This window comes from Dermochelys coriacea, chromosome 24 (genome assembly GCF_009764565.3).
Source record: "Dermochelys coriacea isolate rDerCor1 chromosome 24, rDerCor1.pri.v4, whole genome shotgun sequence".
Classification (NCBI taxonomy): Eukaryota; Metazoa; Chordata; order Testudines; family Dermochelyidae; genus Dermochelys; species Dermochelys coriacea.
In genome coordinates this window covers 13044001-13070488 of record NC_050091.1, presented here as the reverse complement: position 1 = coordinate 13070488, position 26488 = coordinate 13044001, and the positions used below count along the sequence as shown (strand labels likewise).

Sequence of the window (26488 nt, the reverse complement as noted above, 5' to 3'; positions counted from 1 at the left end):
GGAAGGTTGGAATTGAGACACCGGCATCTGGTGACGCTGTCCCAGCCCCACAAGGCGCTGCAAACCCTTCCGAAAGCGCCCTGCAGCCAGTTGCACAGCGGGCTGGCTACCCACCGTGCCCTGCTCTCTGTGGCCGTGCAAGAGCTGCTAGCGTGGCTGCACGCCACCGGCACACGGACTTCATTGCAGTCGCACAACTTTTGTCGACAAACCTCTGTAGCGTAGATAAGGCCTTTGGCAGGAGATGGGGCAGGGGTGAAAAGCCTACCGGCAAGTCTAGATGCAAGTCGATAAGAAAGCGTGGAGTGCTCATCCACACAGACACGAGAGAAGCGTCAGCAGGAGGATCCCAGCGAGGGCTGAGAGGAAGAGCCCGGCTAATCCTGTGTCAGCCGTCTCGCAGGTTGTGGTGCACACGTCCATGACTGGAACTACACTGTCCCCTGGGACAACATCAAATGCCTCCATTAGCATGGCACAGTAGGACTTGGTAGTGCAACCGTGAAGGATGTCGAATGCGTCATCTCCACCTGCGTGTGTGTGGGGAGAAAGCAGGCGATTGGCGTCAGGGGAGCATTTCCACTGCACAGGCTGATGTGGGGCACAACAACCACCCCCTCCTCTGCTCCTCAGAGCCCCATCTAGGCCCCCACAGCCTTAATTTCCCCACTGGCTCTGCTCCCCCGAGCCCGTCTGGCCCTAGATGTCCTAACCCTACTCCTCTGCTGTGGCAGACACACTGTATCTCCTTGAGCAAGTCACTTGCAGCCCCAGTCCAGAGCCCACCGACAACACCCGGACTGGGCTTGAATTAGCCCCACCACTCATCCAGCAAAGCAGCAGCTCAGTTCAGGTGGCAGGAGTAGGAGCTCTGAGAGGTTTAGTGGGGAATTAAGGCAACATGATGGGACTCAGGAAAATTATGCTCAATTCCCAGCTCTGCCCCAGCCTTCCCGTGTGACCTTGGACAAGTCACCACATTGCTCTGTGCCTCAGTTTTCCCAGCTGTAAAACAGGGAGAATGCTCCTTCCTTTGCCTGTGTAGATCACAAGCTCTTTGGCGCAAGGACTGTCACTATGATCTTATGCAGTGCCTGGCACCAGAGGGTCTCCCATCTCGGTCGGGGTCTGTGCAGCGCCTGGCACACCAGGAGCTCCCAATACTAAGCCAGGCCCTACCACAAAGAGCTTACAGATTAAACTCTATCTAGGCAAAATATGGGAGGGGCAACGGAGGCAAAGGAAGGGGACGCCACTGGCTCAAGGTCACACAGGAGCCAGCACTGGGAATAGGACCCAGGTGTCCTGATCTCCAGCTGATATCTTTACCCAGCAGACCCCACAGCATCTTGTCCTAGAGTAGGAGTTTGGGACAGATGTGAGACCTGGGTCCAAAGGCCTGTACTGAACCATGTGCCAGCCAGGGATGGACTCTGGCAACTACAAGTGGTAAGTGGTTTTCCCAGGGAATCTCTAGGGCAACATTAATGCAAATTCCCCACATCCAGTTACTCCAAAACCAACCTTGCGAAGCTAAACTGGGAAGGGGGCACCTTGCTCTTCTCCCCTGAAACATGAGGCCAAGAACAAAGGTCCAAGCCATGGGAAGGAACGAATGAGCTATTCATCGGAGCTCTGGGGCTGACTCAGGGATGGTTATGAACTTGTAACAACAAGGAAAACCCAGAATAAATTAATGGAAGTTACCACGTGCCTATTCTTTTGATTGAGTAGAAAGATTGGGTCTCGGCTCCAGTACACTCTATGGTCCCTTGCTGGCAATAACTTGAGTTTGAGATGATGCAACCAGGGCAGCTCCGGCTATTGGGCTTGGTGTCGGCCGGGGGCACTGGGAAGAAGCGGAGCAAACGCAGTCAGCTCGGGGGACGAGCCCCAGGACGGGTCGGGGCCAGGAGAGCAGCTGGGGGCTGCACGGTTCAGCCCCGGGTGCCCCCTGCAGGGGGAGCTCTAGCTCCGGGGACGCCGGGGGCAGCAGGGGCGGGGGAGGGGTTTGCAGCAGGGAGCCCTGGACCCTGCCCCGGGTGGGGCCAGGTGGGTTCACATCTGGGGGCAGCCTAGAGCCCCGCCCACTAAACTCCGCCCAGCCAGGGGCTCAGTGTTATTCCATGGGGCGCCTCCTGCAGGGCGGGAGGACCAGGCTCAGGAAGCTAACGTGGGGCAGGTTCCAGGGAACAGGAGGTGCAGGGGATGGGGGAGGAGAGGCAGAGGTGGAGAGATGTACGTGGAACCGTGGTTGCTCTGCAGGCGTCTCCCACGCAGCAGGAGATGTTCATCCTTACTGTCTCTCCATTCCAGGATGTGACAGAGATGAGGTCAGCTTTACCCTGGATGGGTGTCGCACAGGTCTTGGTAATGTTCTGAGACTTCACTCCCGCTGCGCAGAAGGCGAGACAGAGATTTATTCCCCTTCCACTCCGACACCGTCGACACCCACTGCACAACGACGGCCATAATCCTCACTCTGCCCATTGGGAAACTAAGCCACAGGGAGTGGGAAGGAAGTTCAATTATGAAATCGCACCACCCTACCTGCGGTTTATAACCTATCACTTAAACCAGCCTCTGCACCACATGACTGGTGGGTCGTTAATGTAATGGCAATTTTTTAAAAAGGCTCGAGAGGCGATCCTGGCAATTGCAGGCTGGTAAGCCTAACTTCAGTGCCAGGCAAATAGGTTGAAACTACAGTAAAGAATAGAATTATCAGACACATAGGTTAACATGATTTTTGGGGAAGAGTCAATTCGGCTTTTGTAAGGGGAAATCATGCCTCACCAATCTATTAGAATTCTTTGAGGGGAGCAACAAACATAGTTTACTTGGACTTTCAGAAAGCCTCTGAGAAGGTCCCTCATCTTCTGGAAGCTAAGCTGTCACGGGAGAAGTGGGAAGATCCTCTCATGGATAAGTAACTTGTTAAAAGACAGGAAACAGAAAAAAGACAGGGTAAGAATAAATGATCAGTTTTCACAGCAAGGTCCCCCAGGGATCTGTACTGAGACCAGAGCACTTCAACTGAGTCATTAATGATCTGCAAAACAGAGATGTGGTGAAGTTTGCAGACAATACAAAATTAGTCCTGAGAGTTATGCCCAAAGTAGACTGCAACGAGCCACAAAGGGATCTCGCAAAACTGGGTGACAGAATGGCAGATGAAATTCAATATTGAGAAATGAAAACTAATACACATCCCAACTCTACATACAAAATGAAGGGTCTAAATTAGCTGTTACCACTCTAGAAAGAGATGTTGGAGTCATCATGGATAGTTCTCTGGCCAGGCGCTCCATGTGCAGTGGCAGTCAAAAGAGCGAACAGAATGCTAGGAACCATGAGGAAAGGGATCAATAATATGACAGAAAATATTATAATGCCACTAGATAAATCCATGAGATGCCCATTCATTGAATAGTGCCTGCAGTTCTGGTCACCCCAGTGCAATGTTAGAATTGGAAAAAGAACAGAGAAAGGCAACCAAAATGATAGGGGGATAGAACAGGTTCCACACGAGGAAAGACTAATAAGAGTGGGACTTTTCAGCTGGCAAAAGAGATGCCTAAGGGGGGATATGATCGAGGTCTATAAACCCATAACCGGTGTAGAGAAAGTGAAGAGGGAAGTGTTATTTATCCCTTATATAACACAAGATCCAGGGGTCGCCCAATGAAACTCATAGGCAGCAGGTTTTAAACAAACAAAAGGAAGTATTTCTTCACACAACATAGAGTCAACCTGTGGAACTCACTGCCAGGGGATGTTGTGAAGGTCAAAGTATAACTGGGTTCCAAAAGGAGCTAGATACATTCTTCGAGAGTAGGTCCATCAATGGCTATTGGCCAAGATGGTTAGGGATACAACCTCATGATCTGGGTGAGCCTAAACCTCTGATTGCCAGAAGCTGGGATGGGATGACAGGGATCACTCAGAATTGCTTGATCTGTTCATTCCCTCAGAAGCACTGACAGCCTTAAAACGTACACGTCAGCAAAGTAAGAACAACGCTGCTTGAGAACACGCTGGAGTTTGATTTACGGCGATTTATGCTGTGTACGTTTATAGCTGACGTTGACAGTTTGTGTTTTAAGGTTATAAAGCTTTAATTTTTTGAATCACAACATCTGCTGTTATTCCCCAATTATTGTCTGAAAAACCCCACCCCCGCCATGCTCAATCATTTCCTGAAACTTTGAAAACTTCAGTAGAGAAAAACTGAGAAAAAATCCTTAAAACTAACCATTGTCAGAATGATAAACCAGATCCAAACTGAATTCAGCCAAGATTACCTATTTAATCCTCCACCACTGCCTTTTGTAAGGAAGAGCTGACCCAGTTCAGATGCCTGACTCTTAGCAAGGGATTCTGAGTTCTGGACCCCAAACAGTGCTGGGCATCTCCATGCAGCCAGGACTTAGGTGCCAAACTCCAGGAGAGGGGCAGGCTTAGCTCCCTGCTCAGCGTGCTGGCTTTTGTGGATCCCTTTCAAAGGTGCTTCTCTCTCCCTAAGTGCTGTATGGGCAGCCTGGGCCCCTGACCCAGGCTCCATGGAGACCACTGGCTGGCTAGTGTCCTAGAAGCCAGGCATTGCAATGCTGGGCCTAAATCCCCCTTTGGGGACCTAGTCCACAGGGCCTGGCATAGAACCCAGTCAACCACTGCTCAGATCCATTCACCCCACTCCTTTCCCACAGCTAGGCGTCCTAGCTCCCCAGCCTGTTCCCTGACCCATGATGGTTAGGGTCCATCTCACCTACACACTGTGTTTTCTAACACAGTGATGGCACAGGAGTCTTGTGGTCTGTAGGTCGCCCGTGCAGCTGGTTCCTGGTCCAAGGCAAACCTCACATTGCAGACAGGCCCCTAGAGAGGGAGAGAGAACATGATGTGTCTAGTTTGTCCCTCCCTCGCCCCCTTGCTTTTCCAGGGGGTTGATCGATAGCTGCTGAAGAACTGGGGCCAATTCACTCCAGCTGGGGACCCTACAGAAATGCCTTTTTATTGTGTCTAGAGCACTGACATTCAGCTCTGTTCCCTTTCAGTCACACTCATCGTGGGGGAAGATCCTCCTTCCAAAATTTCCTTCTCCTTTGGCCGGATCTGAAATTTCACCAGTTTTCAGTGATTTCGACCATAAACGTTTCCTCCCATTTCCAGACTTGGTTCACTCATTGTCATAGGAACTTATGGTTTCCAGTCACCTCTTCCTCCTTGCTTCCACTTGTCATTCTCTTTCTGCTTTTTGGCTACTTTAACAAACAATTGCATGCAACATGTTGCTCTGAGTTTTTATTACATTGGCCACCTAAGGAAATCAGCCCCTGTAGCAACACAGCCCCACTCACCCGTAGCCAGGAGAGCAGCGAGGATGCAGACGGCAAGAGAAGCCTCACTGGTGATGGGAAAACAGGAGATCGGCGCTGGGGTCTCTGATGCTGCCAAATTTCCGGCCGGGGGATTTATCACAGATGAACTGAAATTAGATCCGATGAGGGATTGCATATGCATGAGCCATCAACAGGGTGGGTGGAACCACAGAGCCATTTGCCAGAGCTCTGGGATAGCCGCACCTCTGAACCCTTTGCGGCTGGTACGTTCATGGCACTCACCGAGTGAAGTCAGAGACAAACCTGAAATGCTCCTGGTGGTAGGCTGCAGTGTGAGGTGACTGTCTCTGGGAATCCAGGAAGATCACCCACAAGAACACAAACCAGAGGGAGACAAAGCAGGCTGCTCCCTATGACTGCGAGAGACAACTCAGCCCACCTTGTTCTAGAATGGTTCTTTGCAGGCTACCTCTGGTCCCACACTTCCCCGCAGAGCCCCCAAGACTGCCAGCAGGACCAGGAAACCCCACTCCTCCCCCCTTGAAGATAGAGCTTGCCTCTGCAAACCGTCCTTGATACACAACATCCAGCTCCCTGCAAAGAGGCTCTCAGCCATGCACTACTTTTAACAGCGGAGGGATACCAGGGTCTAGCCTAGGTCAAAGCCGTATCTCTCCTCCAGAGCCAAATTCCCTCTATGTCCCCCTCCCTAGAGATCAGAGCCTGGGGCCTGGCATCATCACTCCTGATTCCCTGGGGAGAAGGAGGAACTGTGCTGACCCTGCCTCCCCCCCAAGGAGGTGGAGTTTTGCTCCCCACACCACACAGGCTGGTATCTCCCCGACCCGCTCGGGGTCTCTGACTTCAGCACAGATCATCAGGCAGCCATAGACTGGGTGGAGACATTCCCCCTCCCTCCTGGTGGCAGCTACCTCTGTTCTCTGCCCTCTTGCTCCCACCACTGTAACTGTGCTGGGGCATTTCCCATCCTTGGGGGTTTCACAGCATTGCTAGTGCTCTGCAGCTGCCTCAGTTTCCCCACATTTGGCTAGAGGCTCAGCCACCCCCATTCTCGGTTCTGCCCCATGCTCCCTGGCAAGGCGCGGAGGGGAACAGAGCTGATTTCCTGGGCCTGGCTGATGGAACACAGGGGCTTAAGGGGAGTCAGAGAGTCACCTCCCCGGTGCGGTGGCGGGCGGCTTGCTCACCTCCACAGTGACAAATGAAGGGGGGGGGTAGCTCCCTTTTATGGACACCCACCCAGCCAGTTAGCTATAAAGTCCCTCTTGGTGGCTACTTGCTTTACCTGTAAAGGGTTAAAAAGTCCCCCAGGTAAAGGGAGAGGGCACCTGACCAAAAGAGCCAATGGGAAGGCGAGAACTTTTTAAAATTGGGGAAAAAAGGTTCCCCTGTGTGTTCTGGGGTTGTTCTCTGGAAAGAAGGGGACAGAGCAAAACCAGGGCTATGGCTATGCTGTAAAAGGCTTTTTGCCAGGTATGGAAATCATCAGATTATACCTAGAACTACCCAAATATGTCAGTAGATTAGGAAATGTCTAGAAAGACACAATTAGGTTTATATCTTTTATTTTCTGTAAGGCTCGTGGACTCCTCCGTGCTAACCCCCAAATGCTTTTGTTTTGCTTTTAACCTTTAAGCTGGACCTCAGTAAGGTTATTCTTGATGTTTAATTTTTGTAAGTAGTTTTTTTAAATCCAGCAAAATCCTAAATTCCAGATGTATTTTCTTTCTTGTTGGGTTTAATAAAATTTACCTTTTTTAAGAACAGGATTGGATTTTTGTGTCCTAAGAGGTTTGTGTATGTCATTTAATTAGCTGGTGGCAACAGCTGATTTCCTTTGTTTTTTCTCAGCTCTTCCCGGCAAGGAGGGTGAAAGGGCTTGAGGGTACCCCACAGGAAGGAATTCCCAAGTGTTCCTTCTGGGTTCTCAAAAGGGGGTGGGTTGCACTTGGGTGACCTTGGGAGTTTAATACAAGCCTGGAGTGGCCAGTATGAATTTTTAAAATTCTTGCGTGCCCCACTTCTGCACTCAAAGGCAGGGCTGACTGCGTTTGCTCCGCTTCTTACCAGTGCCCCCAGCTAAAACTGATCCCAATGGCCGGATCTGCCGTGGCTGCAACGCTCTGCCCTCTGAGCAATGCCGTGAAGAGACCATAAATTGTACTGAAGTCAAGACCCGGTGTGTTGAGATCACCGGGACCCTAAAATCACGTCACTTCCGTTCATTTGTTCTGGGGTTATTTTCCTTTGTTGTGCCCCCACCTCCATAGGGGAGAAGCGAGACACTGTGGGGACTGCTAGGTAAAGGTATCGGCTGCAGATCTGGACACCTGGGTTCTGTTCCTAGCGCTGGCCTCTGGTGTGACCTTGGGCCAGTGTCTTCCCCTCCCTGTGCCTCTGGTTCTCCTCCCAGCTGTTGCCTGTGTATAGTTTAGCCTGTAAACTCTTCGTGGTAGGGACTGGTTTAGTCCTGGGAGCCCCTGTCATGTGTGGCACTGTGCAGAACCCCAGCGAAGATCAGGGATCCATGTTGAGCTGGGCACTAAAAGTCTCATAGGGAGATATAGTCCAGCCCCCAAAGAGCCTGCAATTTCAATAGATGTGGTGGGGAACCTTCTCCCCATTTTTAAAATGGGGAAACTGAGGCACAGAGCACTGCCGTGACTTGCCAAAGGTCACACAGGAAGGCTGCGGCAGGGCTGGGAACTGACCCCAGTTTGGGGGCATCCCATCTTGGTGCCTTAACGCACTACGAAGCCACCCTTCTTTGAGATCCCACCACTGCCACCAACCGGGAGCTGCTGCTCTGCTAGATGAACAGGGGTCTCACACAGGCCTGATCCAATCTGGGTGTCATCGGCGGGCTCTAGATCCGGGCTGCAAGTGACTTGTTCAAGGACATACAGTGAGTCTGTGTCACAGTAAAGGAGAAGGGGGAAGCTGTTCAGGGCCACACATGCTGGGCGGAGCGGAGCCGAAGGGGAGATGGAGGCTGTGGGGGGCCTAGGCGGGGCTCACAGGGGCTGAGCGGAGAAGGGACAGGTTGTCCGGGACCTGCCGGGCTCCTCCTTCCCGCCCTCCAGCTGACGCTTCTTTCCTGACTCCCCACCCGGCGCAACGGCCGCTCAATAACACCCCGGCTGCCTGTGTCTGCCCCTCTCTCCCCGCCCAGCGGCTCTGGGCTCCCGCCTGGGTTCCCTTCCCTTTATATTGTTCCATTTAATAAAACAAACTGGAGACCAAAGTCTTTGGACATTTTTAATTGATTTTGTGGGAGGGAAATTTCAACTGGAGCGGGCGGGGCCGTCAAGAAGTCAATTAGTCTTAGAGTGGCCTCTAGGGGTGAAATGAGGCAGTGCAGGCCAGGAGCTACAATCCCTGGGGCTGAAGCTGAAGCCTGAGCTTTGCGATGCCACCTCTAGCATGGGGCCCTGCCCGGCTTGCTACCCCTTAACGGCGGCCCTGGCTTTCCTATGCAGAACACCAGTTGTTGTGGCCCAGCTGGGCCATGGAGTTTTTATAGCGCGTTGCGGGGGGCTCAGAAGGAAAGAGGTTGAGAACCCCTGTCCTATCCGACACACCCATTACTACACCCCCGAAGGAGACTTGCCTTTTTTGCAACTGCGTCACACTGTTGGCTCCTGTTCAATTTGTGAGCCACTATCACCCACGGATCCTTGTCAACGGTACGACCCCCTAGCCAGTGATGCCCCATTGGGTAGGGGTGCATTTAATTTTTTTTGCAAATTACAGCAAAATGCTTCACAAAAAATCCCACAGTGACCTGTTTTTTCCAGCTGGCTCTGGCCACCACATCCGCCGGTTCAAAATGTAAGAATCAACAGAGCTTCCTGGGGTCTGATTTATTTGTCTGTTGTCCCAGATTTTATTTGACTGGAAGCGCGTGCGCGGCCGGGACTGTCTCTTTGTTCTGTGGCTGTACCATGCCTAGGTGCAGTGGGGTCCACAGCCATGACTAGGACCCCTGGGTGCTACCGTAAAACACCTAATAAATAGCAATCACATGTACAGCACCTAGTGCAGTGGGGTCCACAGCCATCACTGGGCGCCTGGGTGTTGCCGTAATACACCTAATAAATAGAATCACAATGTACAGCACCTAGCACTAGGGGGTCCTAGCCCCGACAATAACAATCAGATAGTTGAACTCTCTCTCTTTTATCAGGCAGCTGCTGCTGTCTCTTTCAGGGGAGCCGCCCTCCTGTGTGCATCATTTATGGGGGAAAACTGAGCCTACACCTGCTGGGTCCATAAACCCAGGCCTGAGCTAGAGGGTTTGGTTCGAGAGCAGTAATGCAGCACTAGAGCCAGGGATAGAACCCAGGAGTCCTGGCTCCCAGCCCCCATTGGAGGCTGATCTGACATTCTCCTGGGCTGTGTAACCCCCAGCCTGTGTTGCCGGCTTTCTGCACTAGGGTCTTTCTGAGCCTAATCTCAGGGCATGGAGTGGCTTCTATATGAGACGAGACTCAAAAGATTAGGGCCGTTCAGTTTGGCAAAGAGACGACTTGGTGGGCGGGTGGGTGTGCGATGCTGTGTATAGGAAAGATGACCGTTTGTGTCACTGTTGCTGCCACAGTTATACAATTGCAACAAAACTTGTACAAAGGACATCCGGGCCAGTGCCACTGGAAATGGTACAATTTGCTACCCACGATTATCCCGTTGACATGTCTGGCTCATCGTTGTGGTGGAAATTATGACTATTGGCTGCGTACTGATATCGTATACACGTGTACTGTGTTCCTGGGACCCCCCCGCAAATGGATTTACAGCAAGGCTGGTTGATGGCCCACTGAGGACACTTCCCTCTAACAATGGGCCATTAAAGAAACTCCTCCTCCCCTGAGGAGCCAATGGCCAACCCCTGCAATTCAGCAAACCACGTGAAGGCTTGTGATATGCTCACATGACCCTGGACTCCATCTTGGGCCAGTAACTTTCCACAAACAGGGGCCATGGCCTGTGTTTGGGACAGTACATTTCTGTGCACAGGATATAAAAAGGCACTTGAGACAGCTCCAGAGCGTCTTGATTTCCCTACCTCATTTCTCTGGGCTGGCTTCCTAACACGGAAGCTCTTAACAAGGGCTGACAACCCCCAAGCTGTTTGGGTGAGTCCAAAGAGACTCCTGACCGCTAGTAGTTTATTCCATCCCTGCTATGATCCTGATGTATGGACATTGAAAATCACTTGTGGGTATTAAAAAGAAACACCTGAGGAGTCCGGTGGCATCTTAAAGAGTGACAGATTGATCTGAGCATAAGCTTTTGTGGGTAGTGGGGTTTTTAAACCCACAAAAGCTTATGCCCAAATCAATCTGTTAGTCTTTAAGATGCCACCGGACTCCTCGTTGTTTTTGTGGATACAGACTGACATGGCTGCCCCTCTGCTACTTGTTTGTATATGATCCACTAACCACTTATAACTCTATTAATAAACCTTTAGTTTCTAGTTACTAAAAGGATTGGCAGCTGCATGCTTACTAGGTAAGATCTGACTCATACACTGACCTGGTGAAGTAGCTAATCCATTGGGATGGGAAAAACACTAATTCTGGCAAAACTGGTTTTCGGGAACAATTCATCATAAAGTCTAAACAGTGTCTGGGCAGTGAGCCAAGGGCTGGACTATCAGAGGCGTGTGTTTGTGGCTTCTTGTTAACCTGTATGAGGATACACAAGCTCATCTCTGTTACTGGCTTGGTAAACGCGAATGATAGAATCACCAGCTATGCGGATTTCAGAGTAGCAGCCATGTTAGTCTGTATTTGCAAAAAGAAAAGGAGTACTTGTGGCACCTTAGAGACTAACAAATTTTTTTGTGGAGCTATGTGGAGTACGGCTGTCCTATTTGTCAGCAGTGGGTCCTGAATGTAGTAGTCTCAGCCTTGACCCACTGAAAGACAGGGGGATATGACAGACGGGGAGAAAATCATGCACTGCTGTGGAGAAGTGACTAAAGAACTGCTAATTCCTCTGTCCTACAGCACCAAAACCAGGGGTCACCCCATGAAATGAACAGGCAGCAGGTTTCATACGAACAAGAGGCCACACTTTTCCCTACACCGAACAAGTAACCTGTGGAACTCATTGCCAGGGGCTGGGCAAAAACTATAAGAGGGTCCAAAAAAAAAAAAAAAAACGAACGAGATAAGTTCCTGGGGGATAGTGCCATCAATGGCTATTACCCAAAATGGTCAGAGAGAACATGCCATACCCTGGGTGTTCCCCTCCCAGCTTGTGGCAGTGGGAGGTTTAGGAAGATGGGGGGGGGGTCTCTCCACAATTGCAGCGTTCTGTGCACTGCCTGTGAAGTTCTGGTTGTAACCTTGTCGGACACAGGACTAACTGCACCATTCACCTAATGCGGTGCGGCCACGCTTCTGTTCTTACCTGGCTTCTTGACGGCCCCACTCGTGAGAATTAAATTTTCCTCACTGAAATAATCAGAGAAATAACAAATCCAGAGTTTGCTCTCCACTGGGTTTTATTCAGTGCAACAATATCAAGGGGATGCGAGTCCAGCTGGGAAGCCCTGCGGGGGGGGGGGGGGGGGGGGGGGGGAAGAGAGCAGCTAACGCAGGCTGCAGGGTGGATTTCAGTGCAGTGGTGCTATTGCACCAGGTGGGGAATCAGGAGAGAAGCATCAGCGGGAGAAGCCCAGCTAGGGCCGGGAGGAGGAGCCCGACTGGTCTCGGAGCCGCGCCCGCCATGCCGGTGACCATTGTGCATTTGGCCATGGTTAGATTTGCATGGATCCCTGCAACAGTCCCCGAACCCACTTGTAGGTGGTCGCAGATGGACTGGGAAACGCAGCCCTTCATCACCATCTGGGTTGGGTTTCCACCTGCTGGGGGAGGGGGGGGGTGTGGAAGGGAAGCAGGCAATTGTGGTCAGGGGAGCAGCTCCATTCCTTGAGCGGGACTAGGACACAACTGCCTCCCCCTGCCCCGGGCCTTGCCAAGCTCCCCAACAGCCTCCATCTCCCTGTCTGCTCTGCTCCCCCCGGCCTGTCTGAGCCTGGATGGCCTCCCCCTTCTCCTCTGCTCTGTGGCAGACACTGTCCTGGAGCATGTCACTTAGAGCCTACCAGCCTTCATAATGGATCAGGCCTGTATTAGCCACACGGCTCATCTACAAAGCAGCAGCTCAGTGCTGGTGGCGGAGCTGGGATCTGTAAGCAGGGTGGCTTTGGAGTGAGTTATGGCACCAGTGGGACTCCACAAAACTAGGTTCAATTTCCTGCCACAGCCTTCCTATGTGACACTGGGCAAGTCACGGCACGACTCTGTGCCTCAGTTTTGCCCATCTTTAAAAACAGGGAGAACGATTCTTTTCTGCCTCCTCAGATTGCCAGTTCTTTGGCAGCAGGGACTGTTTCTTATGAATAACAGGAGGACTTGTGGCACTTTAGAGACTAACAAATTTATCTGAGCATATGCTTTCGTGAGCATCCGATGAAGGGAGCTGTAGCTCATGAAAGCTGATGCCCAAATACATTTGTTAGTCTCTAAGGTGCCACAAGTCCTTTTCTTTTTGCGAATACAGACTAACACGGCTGCTACTCTGAAACCTGTTTCTTATGAGGAGTCTGCCAGATGCCAAAGAAGAGAGGACTCCGATCTCAGGGGTCAGTCCAGTACCTGGCACATCAGGGCATCCCAGGACTAAGCCAGGCCCTACCATGAAAAAGTTAGAGACTAAACTCTAGACAGGCAATGGATGGAGGAGAACCAGGGGCACAGGGAGGGGAAGACACTGGCCCAAGGTCACACTGGGAACCAGCGCTGGGAACAGAACCCAGGTGTCCTGATCTGCAGCCGATACCTTTAGCTAGCACAGCGGTTCTCAAACTTCATTGCACCGCAACCCCCTTCTGATAAGAAAAGTTACTACACAACCCCAGGAAGGGGAACTAAAACCTGAGCCCGCCCAAGCCCCACTGCCCTAGTGGGGAGGGCGTGGAGGGGGGCAAAGCCGAAGCCCAAGTGCTTCATCCCCGGCACAGGGGAGGAGGGACTGTAAACTGAGCCCCGCTACCCAGGGCTGAAGCCCTCGGGTTCCGATGACCCCATTAAAACAGGGTTGCGACCCACTTTGGGGTCCTGACCCATAGTTTGTGAACCCGTGACCTTGTGGAACTGACAGTGTCTCGCTTCTGCCCTATGGCGGGGGGAAGCCAAAGGAAAAATAACCCCAGAATAAATTAACTGAAGTTACCAAATGTTATGGTCCCAGCAGGGTCAAGACACTGGGTCTCGGATCCAGTGCACTGCATGGTCTCTTCGCGGCATTGCTCAGAGGACAGAGAGTAGCAGCCCCGGCAGCTCCGGCCATTGGGTTTGGTGTCAGCTGGGGGCACTGGGAAGAAGTGGAGCAAATGGGTCGGGGCCAGGAGAGCAGCTGGAGGCTGCACGGCTCAGCCCCTGGTGCCCCCTGCAGGGGGAGCTGGAGCTCCGGGGACGCCGGGGGCCAGCAGGGGCGGGGGAGGGGTTTGCAGCAGGGAGCCCTGGACCCCGCCCCAGGTGGAGCCAGCTGGGTTCACACCTGGGGGCAGCTAGAGCCCCGCCCACTAAACTCCACCCAGCCAGGGGTCCAGTGTTATTCCATGGGGCACCCCCTGCAGGACAGAAGGACCAGGCCCGGGAAGGTAATGTGGGGTAGGAGAGATGGAGCTGGGGAGAGGTACCTATAACAATGGTTGCTTTGCAGGTGTCTCCCATGCAGCAGGCGATGCTCGTCCTCGTCATCATTCCCAGCCCAAAATTCATAGAGACGTGGCCGGCTTTACATTGGCTGGATGTTACACAGTGCTTGTGAATGCTCTGGATGTTCACTCCCGCTGAACAGGAGAGGGCAGATTTATTCCCCTTCCACTCCCACCCCATCAACGCCCACTTCACAACAATGCCCAGGTGCCATTAGCCTTCCTCTACCCATGGGGAAACTGCGGTCCCGCAGGCCTAGAGAAAGCCATTTCAGCACCTAAATCCAGCATTTAGATTCTCCTGCTCCCCACTCAGCTGCCGTGTAACCCTGGGGGCCCCGAATCTACTGCCCATTAAGTCCTTTTGTTACCAAAGTTCCCATCAGTGGGTACGTGCCAGGCTGCCTAGATCCTGACACTGGGCATTCAGCTCACCCCTTAGCCACGGTGGGATTCCCAAACTAGGCATTCCCCTGCCGCTATCACCTGCGGGGCCTGATCCAGGAGACGCCCTTGGAGCACGCCCACTGGATCAGGCCCTGCACAAAACCCAGCCCTAGGAGGAGATGGGGCAGGGTGGCCCCAAACACTCAGGAGCCCAGTGGGTTGGATGCTGCCTATGGACGTCAGTGATCAGGTTCCAGGGCATGTTTAACTATTTCATACAATATGGGATAGCTTCAACAGGGGAAGCAGAGACACACACCCCGGAGGCCAGGGAGCCAGGCATGACTGTAGGAGGGGAGGGATCTGGGCTGAAGTCCCAGCCCCAGAGAAGGGACTAGAACCCAGGTGTCCTGGCTCCCCAGCCTGACCTAGGTTGGTTAGGGTTCCTCTCACTTACCCAATGTGGTTAGTGTCCGAGCGATGGCACAAGAGTCCTGCCCAGCTGGGCAGGTCTGCATGGCGCCCGTGCAGCTGGTTCCTTGGCCTGCACAAACCTCACATTGCAAGCAAGACCCTGGGGAAGCAGAGAGAACATGACGCATCTAGATTTGTCCCTTCCCTTGAATTTAACTGACCCCAGCTGGGATCTGGCCCCATTGATACGAACGGAGCTATGGCCATGGGAATCCTGCAGAAATGCCTTTTATATCGTCTTGAGCTCATGTTAGAATTCAGATCTGCCTTTCAGAGCAGAGACAATCCCCTGTCAGGAAAGCCCTTGGCCTCTGGCCAGCTCTGAAATGTGCCCAGTGGGAACATTTTAGTGATTTAAAGTATAAATATTTCCTCCCATTGTTTCACTCGTTGTCACAGGGACTTTGTGACTTATAGCCCTCTCCTCCTCGGATGTTGTCACTCAGACGCCCCCAGCTCAGCCCCCGTTATTCTGTGGCTGCTTTTCGGTTACATTCAGCAACAGTTTCACCCAACAGGTGACTGAGCTGTTGGTACATTGGAGAAGTTAGGAAATCAGCCCCTGTAGGAGTAGGCCCCACTCACCTGTCACCAGGAGAGCAGCAAGGATGCAGATGGCAAGAGAAGCCTCCATGGTGATGGGGAAGCAGGAGATCAGCACTGGAGTCTGATGCAGCCAAATCTCCAGCCAGGGGATTGATCACAGAGGGGCTGAAATGAGATCATGCATAAGCCGATCGACAGGGTGGGTGGAATCAGAGCCGTTTGCCACAGCTCTGGAGTAACCGCACCTCTGACCCGCTTTGTGGCTGGTACATTCGCAACACCCACCTGGAGCAATCAGAGACAAACCTCAAATACTCCTGCTGGACAGTTGTAGCGTAAGGTGACTGTTTCTGGGGATCCAGAACAATCTTACACAGCAACCACATACAAGAGACACACACAGCAGGCTTCTCCCTACCATAGTGAGAGAGAACTCAGCCCACCTTGTTCTAGGCTTCCCCCCTCCCCCCCAAGATTGCTTCTGGTCTCATGCTTCCCCATGGAGCCCCCAAGACTGTCAGCAGGGACAAGGAAACTCCACTCCCCGCCCCCACTCTTAAAACAATAGCTTTCCATTGGTCCTCGATACACAATGTCTAACTCCCCGTAAAGCAGCTCTCAGCCACGCATGACTTTTGACAGCAGAGGGATCCCTTATCCGTCCTCCAGAGCCAAATTCCTTTATGTGCCCCTGCAATGGGGTCAGCACCCGCTTCCCACGTGTGCCCCTTTTCTCTGGCCAATAGAGCCTGCAAACACAGTTCTTCCTGGGCGGGAGGGGGGCAACCCACCTCTCATGGCTGGCTCCCTTGCTCTCGGTTAGGCGTGACCTGCTTTTCTTTTTGGTCTTACATTAGGGTGGCGTCTACCTTTCGCGATCACCCCCCAGCCGCTAGTTCTCTCAGCTGGTCTTCGGCCGCTCAGCCCTCCGGCTGAGCCACACACGGTGTTCCCCATTCCGGGGTATACAGTCCCGAGTTCTTATCACGGCCCTGGTATGGGGCTGTAGCTCAGAGGCTTCTTCCCCGAAGCACTGCCTTCTTCAACCACCCAGCTGGGGCCCATCTCAGCACCCGCAGCTGGTGTCCTTTTCAGCACCCCTCCCCGGGCTCAGTCTGCAACCAGATCAGCAGGGCCCATCTCGGTACCCCGCCTGGTCCAGCCTGGTCCTGGGCTCAATCCCCGGGGCTCAGCCTGCCCGCACTGACATTTTCATGGTCCTGCTGCTGCTCTAGCCAGCCAGCCGGACTTTGGCAGCCTTCACTGGGCCTGGTTCTGCCCGGTGAGCTGCCCATGGCCTGCTGCTCATCTGGCCAGCCAGGCTCCCAGTTCTCCCTCATCACACTCCAGGCAGGAACTGACCTTCTCTGCTCTGCTACTTGTCTTATATAGGGCCCTTCTGGACCCGGATTGGCTGCTCCATCAGCCCCTCTGATTAGCCGCTCCTCTGCAGCCACTCTAGGCTGCCTGGAGGACTTCTCTCTGCTCTATTCTGGGACAGGGTGAGGCAGGGCCATGAGGCCTCCAGCAGGGAGCCTCTAGAACTCGTCCACCCTGCCACAGCCCCCCTCTCCAGAGAACAGGGCCTGGGGGCCCCCCACAGCATCACCCCAGATTCTAAAGGGGGAGGGGAAATCTACTGACCCCTCCCCCCAAGGAGATGGGGTTTTGTTCCCCACACCAACCAGCAGTGGTGCCTCGGGGTCACTCATCACAGACCATCAGGCAGACTGGGGGCAGACAGTCTCCCTCCTGCCTGGCAGCAGCTGCCTCTGCCCCCCACCTCTGTGCACTGCGCTTGGGCACTTCCCACCCTTGGAGGGTGTCATGGCATTGCCAGTGCTCTGCAGCTGCCTCAGTTTCCCCCATGTGGCTGGGCACTCAGCCGCCCTCATGCTTTGTTCTGCCTCAGGCTCCCTGGCAAGGGCGGGGCTTGTGTGTGTGAGCGGGTGTGGTGGGGGCTAAAGGCAGGTTGCCCACTGGAGGGAGTTTAGGACCGGCAAACCCCGAGGCGTGGGTAAAGTTAGGAGAAGGCTCCGGGGGAAAGCAGCGGTGAATGGGATAGTGCCAAACTTGGCTGCTGACTACACGGTCCCTGAGCCAGGAGCTGGATTAGAGGGTGGGCCCAGGTCCCCCTCCCGGCTGCTGATGCTGAGTGCATTGGTCAAGAGGGAATTGGATACCCTGGAAGGGGCGGGGGCAGATGCACGGTGACCCAGCTGGAGGGCTGAGTCATGAAGAGGAGGCTGCTGGAGAGAGAGATGCTGGAGAAGAACGCCGTGCCTGGAGGAGCTAATCCCTGGGACGGCCAGCAGGAGACACCACTAGCGGGGACTGAACCCCGTGATGGGGGGACAGAGCAGATCTCCCTGGTTGAAAGAGTCCAAGAATTGACCCAGGAGTAAATTTACCCCATGTGGCAGCGGGCGGCTCTCTCACCCCACCCCACCCCTCAGGTTTAGGCAGCTGTTTGCACTAGCTGGTGCTTCTGCTTTGAGACAACCCCACCACACCCATCAGATGCTGGGATTGCATGCCGGCTTTTGCCTTCAGCACAATGTGTGTGGTGGAGGAGTGGGGCTGTGAGCCAGGAGTCCTGAGAACCAGGATTCCTGGGTTCTATCCCCAGCTCTGGAAAGGGAGTGAAGGCTAGTGGATAGAGTGGGGAGGGGAGGCTGGGAGCCAGGACTCCTGTGTTCTCTCCCTGGCTATGGGAGGAAGTGGGGTTTAGTGTGATAGAGAGGGGCAGGGCTCCAAGCCAGGACTTCTGGGTTCTATCCCTGGCTCCAGCAGGGGAGTGGTGTCTAGTGGTTAGAGCAGGGGGGCTGGGAGCCAGGACTCCTGGGTTGTCTCCCTGGCTCTGGGAGGGGAGTGGGGTCTAGTGGTTAGTGGTGGGAGGGCTGGGAGGCAGGACTCCTTGGTTCTATCCAAGTGGAGAGTGGGGGCTAGAGGATAGAGTGGGGAGGGGAGGCTGGGAGCCAGGGCTCCTGGGTTCTATCACTGGCTACAACAGGGGAGTGATGTCCAGTGGTTAGAGCATCAACAGACCAGAGGGGTATCACTTATCAAAAGTTCCTTGGAGTAAAGTGGGTTTTGGGTGAAGTTGGTGGCTAATTCTGCAGAGCGGAAAAGCTGTACCCGTCTCTCGCTCTGTGCTGTCTCTGTCTCTCTCTTTTTATAGAAGGGCTCAGTTATGTGCTGTGATGCAATATGAGACCTTAGATTTGCACACTTCTCCTGGGAGAGTCTATAAGATTCTATTCCCCTTGCCGGCCCTGCCCACCCTTTGGGTGTCTGAGCACACTGTCAAATTCTCCTCCCTTCCTGCTGGAAAATCGAGTTAGAGGGATGAGTGAAACCAACTCCCCTTGAAAGGCTTGGGATGGCAACATGGGGTAGCCAGTCACACCAGGGACAGGGTAGCAGGACTTCTGGAAGACACTCAGACAGTACAGTGATAGATGTGGTATAAAAACCTATATAGACTAGAATAACGCCTTTTGAACAAATTGTAACATCTGGCACACACCTCTCAACTCAACCATTCGGCTTTGCCTTAGCCAAAGAAGAAGAGATCTACTGGAATAAGAATTACAAAATGCTGTATAGAAGATTTATGATTCCAATCCTTTCACAATAGTGTTTTGTCTTGAAAAGTTTCCTGAAATAAATCGAACAGGGTGCAAAAACCAACCAACCAACCAACCAACCAAAATGCTCAACCAAACACTTCACCAAATGCAGTTTAGGCACATTCTCGGCTCAGTATTTGTAAATTGTAAAGAAAATTTTAGATTATAGGGTAAAACCCCCTCATTTACAATTTTTTTTTTTTACAATTACAAAAATAAAATTTGAAAAGAGCAGTCATAGCTTCCTAATTGCTAGCAGGGCCAAGATAACGGCACCATCTGACACCTCCACCAGCACCTACCTGTTTCCTTGACTTTTGAGCTACTGTCTTCAAAAACCATGTCTGCCAAACCTCCTCTCGTTTCCTGACCTTTTTAGATGGTTCCTAAAACTGCATCTTCTCCAGTGCCTTCTGCTAAACATAAGGTTTCTAATCGAAGGTCTCATGCAATAAAAAAATGACACAAAAAGAAGCTTTACAAAAATTATTTATCCTAAACAATCCAGTAATAAATGCAAGAACAGATTGCAATGATCAGAGGAGTGAGGGAGATCGAAAGATACACAAACACATCCCAAAAGCATGCGAAGAGGCAAATGAAAAATGGTTAGAACAAGGAAGCCTAGAAATCAAAGAATATTAGACACAACCACGAAGAGATTAATTGAACCACAAAAAGAACCATGAGACAAATAGAGAATCTAAGAAAAGGAACAAACTCTATCAAAACTAATGAGTCAGAGGATGCCACAAAGCCAACAGCATCCTAGGAAGATGGATGGAATACGTGAAGGAATGTTTGATGATCCTGAAAAACTGGAAGATAGAGACATTGAAATTGGAGAAGAAAAAACACCGGTTATTACAATGTGGAAACTAGAAAGAGCGCTAAAAAGTATAAAGCAAGGGAAAGTAGCGGGGGAGGAATGGATCATGGTTGAAATGCTACAATCCCTGAAGGACAATTCAGAAACTTACGTGCTAGAACTTCTCAATCAGATATATACACCAGGAGAACTTCTGGAGGACTCCAAGAGGTCAATCTGTATTCCTGTACCGAAGGTTGATAATGCTAGAGACTGTGAAGAACATCAAACTATAAACTCAAGAAGACGCACACTCACAGATCTGTGGAAAGTTGTTGGCACGTGGACACATCTTGATACAAGAATTAAGGGTATCGCCGAGGAGTGGCTTTGAGAGAGGCAATTTTTGCCTGAGGATCTTATGGAAGCGTGGGAAAGAAGTGCTTTGTATAGTATGGGAAGGGATTTCATAAGCTCTAACACAACAAGTTGATACATATTTTTGAAGCATGTAGGATTGACTTCCAAGAGCTGTAATTAATAACAAGCTCGTTCTGGGGACAGAAAGCAGCAATCCAAACGAAGTGTGAACTGCGTACTGCAGCATCAAAGAGGTGAACCCCATGGTTGCATTGTATCATTGAAACTATTTAGCATATACGTAGAAGTTAGAATGAGGGAATGTTTAGAAGACACCGACCAGGGCGTGCAGGTCAATAGCACAGACATCAACAATGTAAGACACGCCAAGGAATCAGTTCACGGCACTGCTTCCTTTTGAGTGAAGGCAGCAAGAAATATGGAATGAGGATTAATGATATGATGATCTCTATGATGATAACTGGCTCTGTGGATATGAGGAAAGCAGTGGACGTGATATAAATTGACTTTAGCAAAGCTTTTGTTATGGTCTCCCACAGTATTCTTGCCAGCAAATTAAAAAAGTATGGATTGGATTAATGGACTATAAGGTGGTGTGACAGGGTCGGGCCAGATGGCTACAGGAAAGCAACAGAAGGCAGATATATTAGCCCCAGGTTAAGTAGGTCCCTTTGCCCTGGGTAAGATAACAGGAAAGTTTTCAGAACAATCAGGAACCTTCTGGAGACAATTAAGACAGACAAGCTGATTAGAACACCTGCAGCCAATCAAGAAGCTGCTAGAATCAATTAAAGCAGGCTAATCAGGGCACCTGGGTTTAAAAAGGAGCTCACTTCAGTTTGTGGTGCTCATGTAAGGAGCTGGGAGCAAGAGGTGCTAGGACCTGAGAGTTAGAACATGGACTGTTGGAGGACTGAGTACAAGCATTATCAGACACCAGGAGGAAGGTCCTATGGTGAGGATAAAGAAAGTGTTGGGAGGAGGCCATGGGGAAGTTGCCCAGGGAGTTGTAGCTGTCGCACAGCTGTTCCAGGAGGCTCTCTAGACAGCTGCATTCCACAGGGCCCTGGGCTGGAACCCGGAGTAGAGGATGGGCCCAGGTTCCCCCCAAACCTCCCAACTCCTGGTCAGACACAGGAGGAGTTGACCTGGACTGTGGGTTCACAAAAATGGCCAAACCGAGGGCTGCTGTGAATCTCCTATGCGAGCAAATCCGCCAATAAGCACAAGACCCACCAAGGTAGAGGAGGAACTTTGTCACAGTGGATAGAAAGCTAGCTAGATTGTCGGGCTCAATGGGTAGTGATCAACGTCTCAATGTCTAGTTGGCACCTGGTATCAAGTGGAGTGCCCCAGGGGTCAGTCCTGGGGCCGGTTTTGTTCAATATCTTTATTAATATCTGGATGATGGGATGGATTGCACCCTCAGCAAGTTTGCAGATGACACTAAGCTGGGGGAAAAGATAGATACGCTGGAGGGTAGGGACAGGATACAGGGGGACCTAGACAAATTAGAGGATTCGGCCAAAAGAAATCTGATGAGGTTCACCAAGGACAAGTGCAGTGTCCTTCACTTAGGAAAGAAGAATCCCATGCATCGCTACAGAGAAGAGACCGAATGGCTCGGCAGCAGTTCTGCAGAAAAGAACCTGGGGATTACAATGGACGAGACGCTGGATATGAGTCAACAGTGTGCCCTTGTTGCCAAGAAGGCTAACCGCATATTGGGCTGCATTAGTAGGAGCATTGCCAGCAGATTGAGGGAAGTGATTATTCCCCTCTATTCGGCTCTGGTGAGGCCACATCTGGAGTATTGTGTCCAGTTTTCGGCCCCCCACTACAGAATGGATGTTGACAAATTGGAGAGAGTCAGCGGAGGGCAAAAAAAATGATTAGGGGACTGGAGCACATGACTTATGAGGGGAGGCTGAGGGAACTGGGATTATTTAGTCTACAGAAGAGAAGAGTGAGGGGGGATTTGATAGCAGCCTTCAACTACCTGAAGGGGGGTTCCAAAGAGGATGGAGCTTGGCTGTTCTCAGTGGTGGCAGATGACAGAACAAGGAGCAATGGTCTCAAGTTGCAGTGGGGGAGGTCGAGGTTGGATATTAGGAAACACTATTTCACTAGGAGGATGGTGAAGCGCTGGAACGGGTTCCCTAGGGAGGTGGTGGAATCTCCATCCTTAGAGGTTTTTAAGGCCCGGCTTGACAAAGCCCTGACTGGGATTATTTAATTAGGGTTGGTTCTGCTTTGAGGAGGGGGTTGGACTAGATGACCTCCTGAGTTCTCTTCCAACCCTAATCTTCTATGATTCTATGATAGGAAGACAAAAAGTAAATACATAAAATGCACATGGAAGGCAACACCTGTGTCTTGATGCTCAAGTGATGAAAAAAATGAATCTTTTCCCCTGTTTAGGGAATTTAATAACATCCAACTGAAGTGGGGAGGAAGAAATCAGGAGAAGGACAGAGCTTGCAAAAACTGCATCCAACAACTTCCCACAACTTCTGTGTCGTCAAAAGTTAAAAGGGCCACATCTGCACTAGATTGCTGCAGTGCTGCATGTGGTTGGCCCTCCTGTCCAGATGTCCTTAGAAAGAACACTGAGAGACGACTCCAGCGTTTGACCTTTGGCATTACAGAAGAAGGATAAAAATTAGCTGGATAACCAAAACTACAACTGACGTTGTGACGAGAAGGATGAATTCTACAACAGCACAATCAGTTGAGATGCTTGGTGAGAGAATAACAGTTTTCTGTTCACACGTCGCAGAGCAACTCCATTCAAGGACACACACGGTCCGGCAGGACAGCAGGCAAACCAGAAAGAGGTGGAAGGAGAGCCAGCTAGGTCGGAACTATCACCCAATGGGCTGGTCTCCAAAGTAGAGGGGAAGTTTTACATCTCTGTCCTGACAGTGGAAAAGACCATACCATGCTGGCAGGCTGCTGAGTTGGCTTTATCCCTGACTCCAAGTGACCCTGTGTCTGTTCTACCTCTCCCCACACCCCTCAAAAATGATTCCTCAAACAATGCTCAGCAAAAACACCTCCGGTCCTCATCAGAAAACTCCAAGGCAGGTTCACACCCACATACGTCTTAGCTTGCGATTCACTCCTCATTTGGCCGGGAGCTCATCCCCCACCATGTTCTGCCCTGCCCCGGGTTCCCTGCTATGGGTGGGGCAGAGAGATGATCTCCCGGGTCAAGGCCAAAGACATCCAAGAACATCCATTGGAGCCAGGGAGAGTCACGTCTCTAGCGCAGGAGCAGAGGGCTTTGCAATTCCAGCCTGGTCCAACATTAACCGCGCCTGACCTTTGACCAGCCACTCGGGTGAGAAAGGGGGAACTGCATCAGCAAAACCCCTGATCTCACTGCTCTGCAGCAGCGTTGGCTGGAGGGCCCCCTGGTTCATTTGGAGATGCCAGCATTGGTGTTCTCGGAGCCGCTGGCGTCTGTCCAGCCCTGTTCCCATGAAAGGCATTTCCCTGCCCCATCCCAGCAGTGGGTCAGCAGTTGTTAGCAGATGCCCAAAGCCCTGGATCGTGCAGACAGGGAAGGGGAGGTGAGGGCTTGTTCCTGAGCAGCACCTAAATGAGGGCAGTGGGCACCGTGCTGCTCCACAGGGGTCTCCCGTCACAGCCATTGGCCTGCACTCCCCTCCCCGCATCAGGGAGGGAACCCACCCAGCAACCCCGTTCCCCATTTGAAATGTAGACGCAGCCCTCCACCCACTCCACTTCACTTTCAAACCGCTGTCACCTGTGGTGCTGTTGGGGCAATGGAAGTGAGACCGGCTCACACCCTGGGCTGGGCCTCGCTGTGGTCAGATGCAGCAGCAGGGCAACAGCCACCAGACCCCCAGATCTTTCTGTATGGAACCCAGGAGTCCTGACTCCCAACCCCCCTCTCCCCTAACCCAATATACCCCACTGCCCTCCCAGAGCCAGGGATAGAACCCAGGAGTCCTGGATCCCTGTGCCTGTTGGAGGCTGAACTGATGTTCTCCGGGGCTGTGTAACCCCGAGCCTGTGGTGCCTGACTTCCCCACTGGGGTCTTTCTCAGCCTAATCTTAGGGCATGGAGTGGCTTCCGTATGAGGGAAGACTAAAAAGATTAGGGTCGTTCAGCTTGGCAAAGAGATGACTCAGGGGGGTGTTGTGGTCGTCCCTCCCACTCTGAGTCGGAGGGAGGCCACACTGCCCCACCACAGGGGGAAGGGACAGAGGGCTAGAAAATCATACAATGGCGTGGAGAAAGTGAGTAGAGAACTGTTATTTTCCCTGTCCCACAGCACCAAAACCAGGGGTCACCCAATGAAACGAACAGGTGGCAGGTTTCATACATACAAGTGGCTGTACCTTTCTGCACATTGCACGATTAACCCATGGAACTTATGGCCAGGGGATGGGCAAAAGTATAAGTGGGTTCAAAAGAGAATTAGGTAAATTCCTGGAATAAGGCCATCAGAGGCAATTAGCCAAGATGGGCAGGGACACAACGCCATGTTCTGGGTGCCCTAAATCTCTGACTGCCAGAAGCCGGGAGGGAAAGACAGGGCTAGGTTTCTCCAATATGGCCGTGTTCTGTACACTGCCCCTCAAATTCTGGTTGTGCCACTGTCGGAGACAGGACACTGGACTAGCTGCACCATTCACCTGAACTGATGCGGCCGCGCTTCTGTTCTTAACTGGCTTTTCACAAGAATTAAACTTTTCCTCATTGAAATAAACAGAGAAATAACAAATCCAAACACACTCCAGTGTGTTTTATTCAGTGCAACAACGTCAAGTGGATGTGAGTCCATCCGGGAGCTGAGAACTCCTGGGCGGGAGAGCAGCTAACGCAGGCTGCAGGGTGTATTTCAGTGCAGAGTGGCCATTGCATCGGGTAGGGAATCAGGAGAGAAGCGTCAGCAAGAGGAGCCCAGCGAGGGCCGGGAGGAGGAGCCCAGCTGGTCCCGGAGCCATGCCCGCCGCGCCGGAGGCCACTGTGCATTTAGCCGTGGTTAGATCTGCACCGATATCTGTGAACATGTTTGAAGCCACTTGTGCCATGATGCAGATGGACTCGGAAGCGCAGCCCTTCCTGACAGCCTGCATGTCACATCCATCTGTGGGGGCAGGGGAAAGGAGGCAATTTTTGTCAGGCTATTTGAGCTGGATTAAGACACAGTGCCCGCCCTCCCCGCCTCAGTGCCCCACCAAGGTGCCCCACAGCCTACATCTCCCCATCTGCTCTGCTTCCCCCAAGCCTGTCTGGGCCTACATGGACTTCCTTTCTCCTGCACTCTGACGCAGGCTCGCTGTGTGTCCATGAACAAGTCATTCACAGCCCTGATCTAGAGCCCACTGACAGTACCTGGATTGGGTCAGGCCAGTATTAGTCCCCTCGCTCATCTAGCAAAGCAGCAGATCAGTGCTGGTGGGAGAGGTCAGCTCTCTAAGAAGGGTAGCTTTGTAGTGACTTAAGGCACCATTATGGGACTGCCACAGCCTCTCTGTGAGAATTTAGGCAAGTCAAGGCACAATTTGTGCCTCAGTTTCCCCATATTTTCAATGCGGAGAATGATCCTTCTTTTGCCTGTTTAGGCTTTTGGGGGCAAAGACTGTATCTCACTGGGAGTTCTTTAGCATCAGGCACAAGAGGGGACCCCAAGCTCCATCAAAGGTCTGTGCAGCGCCTGGCACAACAGGGGCCACCAAGACTAAACCAGTCCCTATCACAAGCAGCTTAGAGATTAAACTAGACACAGGAAATGGATGGGGGAGAACCAGATGCACAGGAAAGGGAAGACACTGGCCCAAGGTCACACCTGAGACCAATGTTGAGAACAGGATCCAGGTGTCCCGATCTGCAGCCAATACCCTTCACTTAGTGGACCCCAAAGAGTGACTCACTGTGGACCTCCAGGGGGTGGGCGAGAAACAAGAAAGGAAATATAACCCCAGAATAAATGAACAGAAGTTACCAGTTGTTATGGTCCCGGTGGCATCAATACACTGGGTCTCGGATCCAGAACAATTTATGGTCTGCTCGTTGCATTGACCAGCATTTGACGCGTAGCAGAGCCGGCAGCGCGAGCCACTGGGTCGGGGTCAGCCGGGGGCACTGGGAAGAAGCGGAGCAAAGGCAGTCAGCTCGGGGGATGAGCCC

At 52.0% G+C, this 26488-nt stretch overlaps 2 protein-coding genes across 2 annotated transcripts in view; both read right to left on the bottom strand.

The window, feature by feature from the left end:
* Positions 1 to 309: 309 nt before the first annotated feature.
* LOC122457427 (phospholipase A2 inhibitor NAI-like) lies at positions 310 to 10344 on the bottom strand. Its single transcript, XM_043502287.1, has 7 exons — positions 10294 to 10344; positions 9347 to 9369; positions 5361 to 5488; positions 4777 to 4878; positions 2243 to 2476; positions 1715 to 1849; positions 310 to 530 (listed from the first exon to the last, which is right to left on the bottom strand). The coding sequence occupies exons 1-7, from the start codon at positions 10342 to 10344 to the stop codon at positions 310 to 312; spliced, it is 894 nt and encodes a 297-aa protein (XP_043358222.1).
* A 1598-nt stretch (positions 10345 to 11942) lies between these two features.
* The window catches only part of LOC119847669, a 70227-nt gene continuing 55681 nt past the window's right edge, over positions 11943 to 26488 (bottom strand). The window contains 6 exon segments of the mRNA XM_038382620.2: positions 11943 to 12234; positions 13608 to 13748; positions 14077 to 14229; positions 14939 to 15055; positions 15541 to 15626; positions 15628 to 15666. Of these exon segments, the coding sequence (XP_038238548.2) occupies positions 12020 to 12234; positions 13608 to 13748; positions 14077 to 14229; positions 14939 to 15055; positions 15541 to 15626; positions 15628 to 15666 (751 nt within the window). The 3' untranslated portion in view covers positions 11943 to 12019.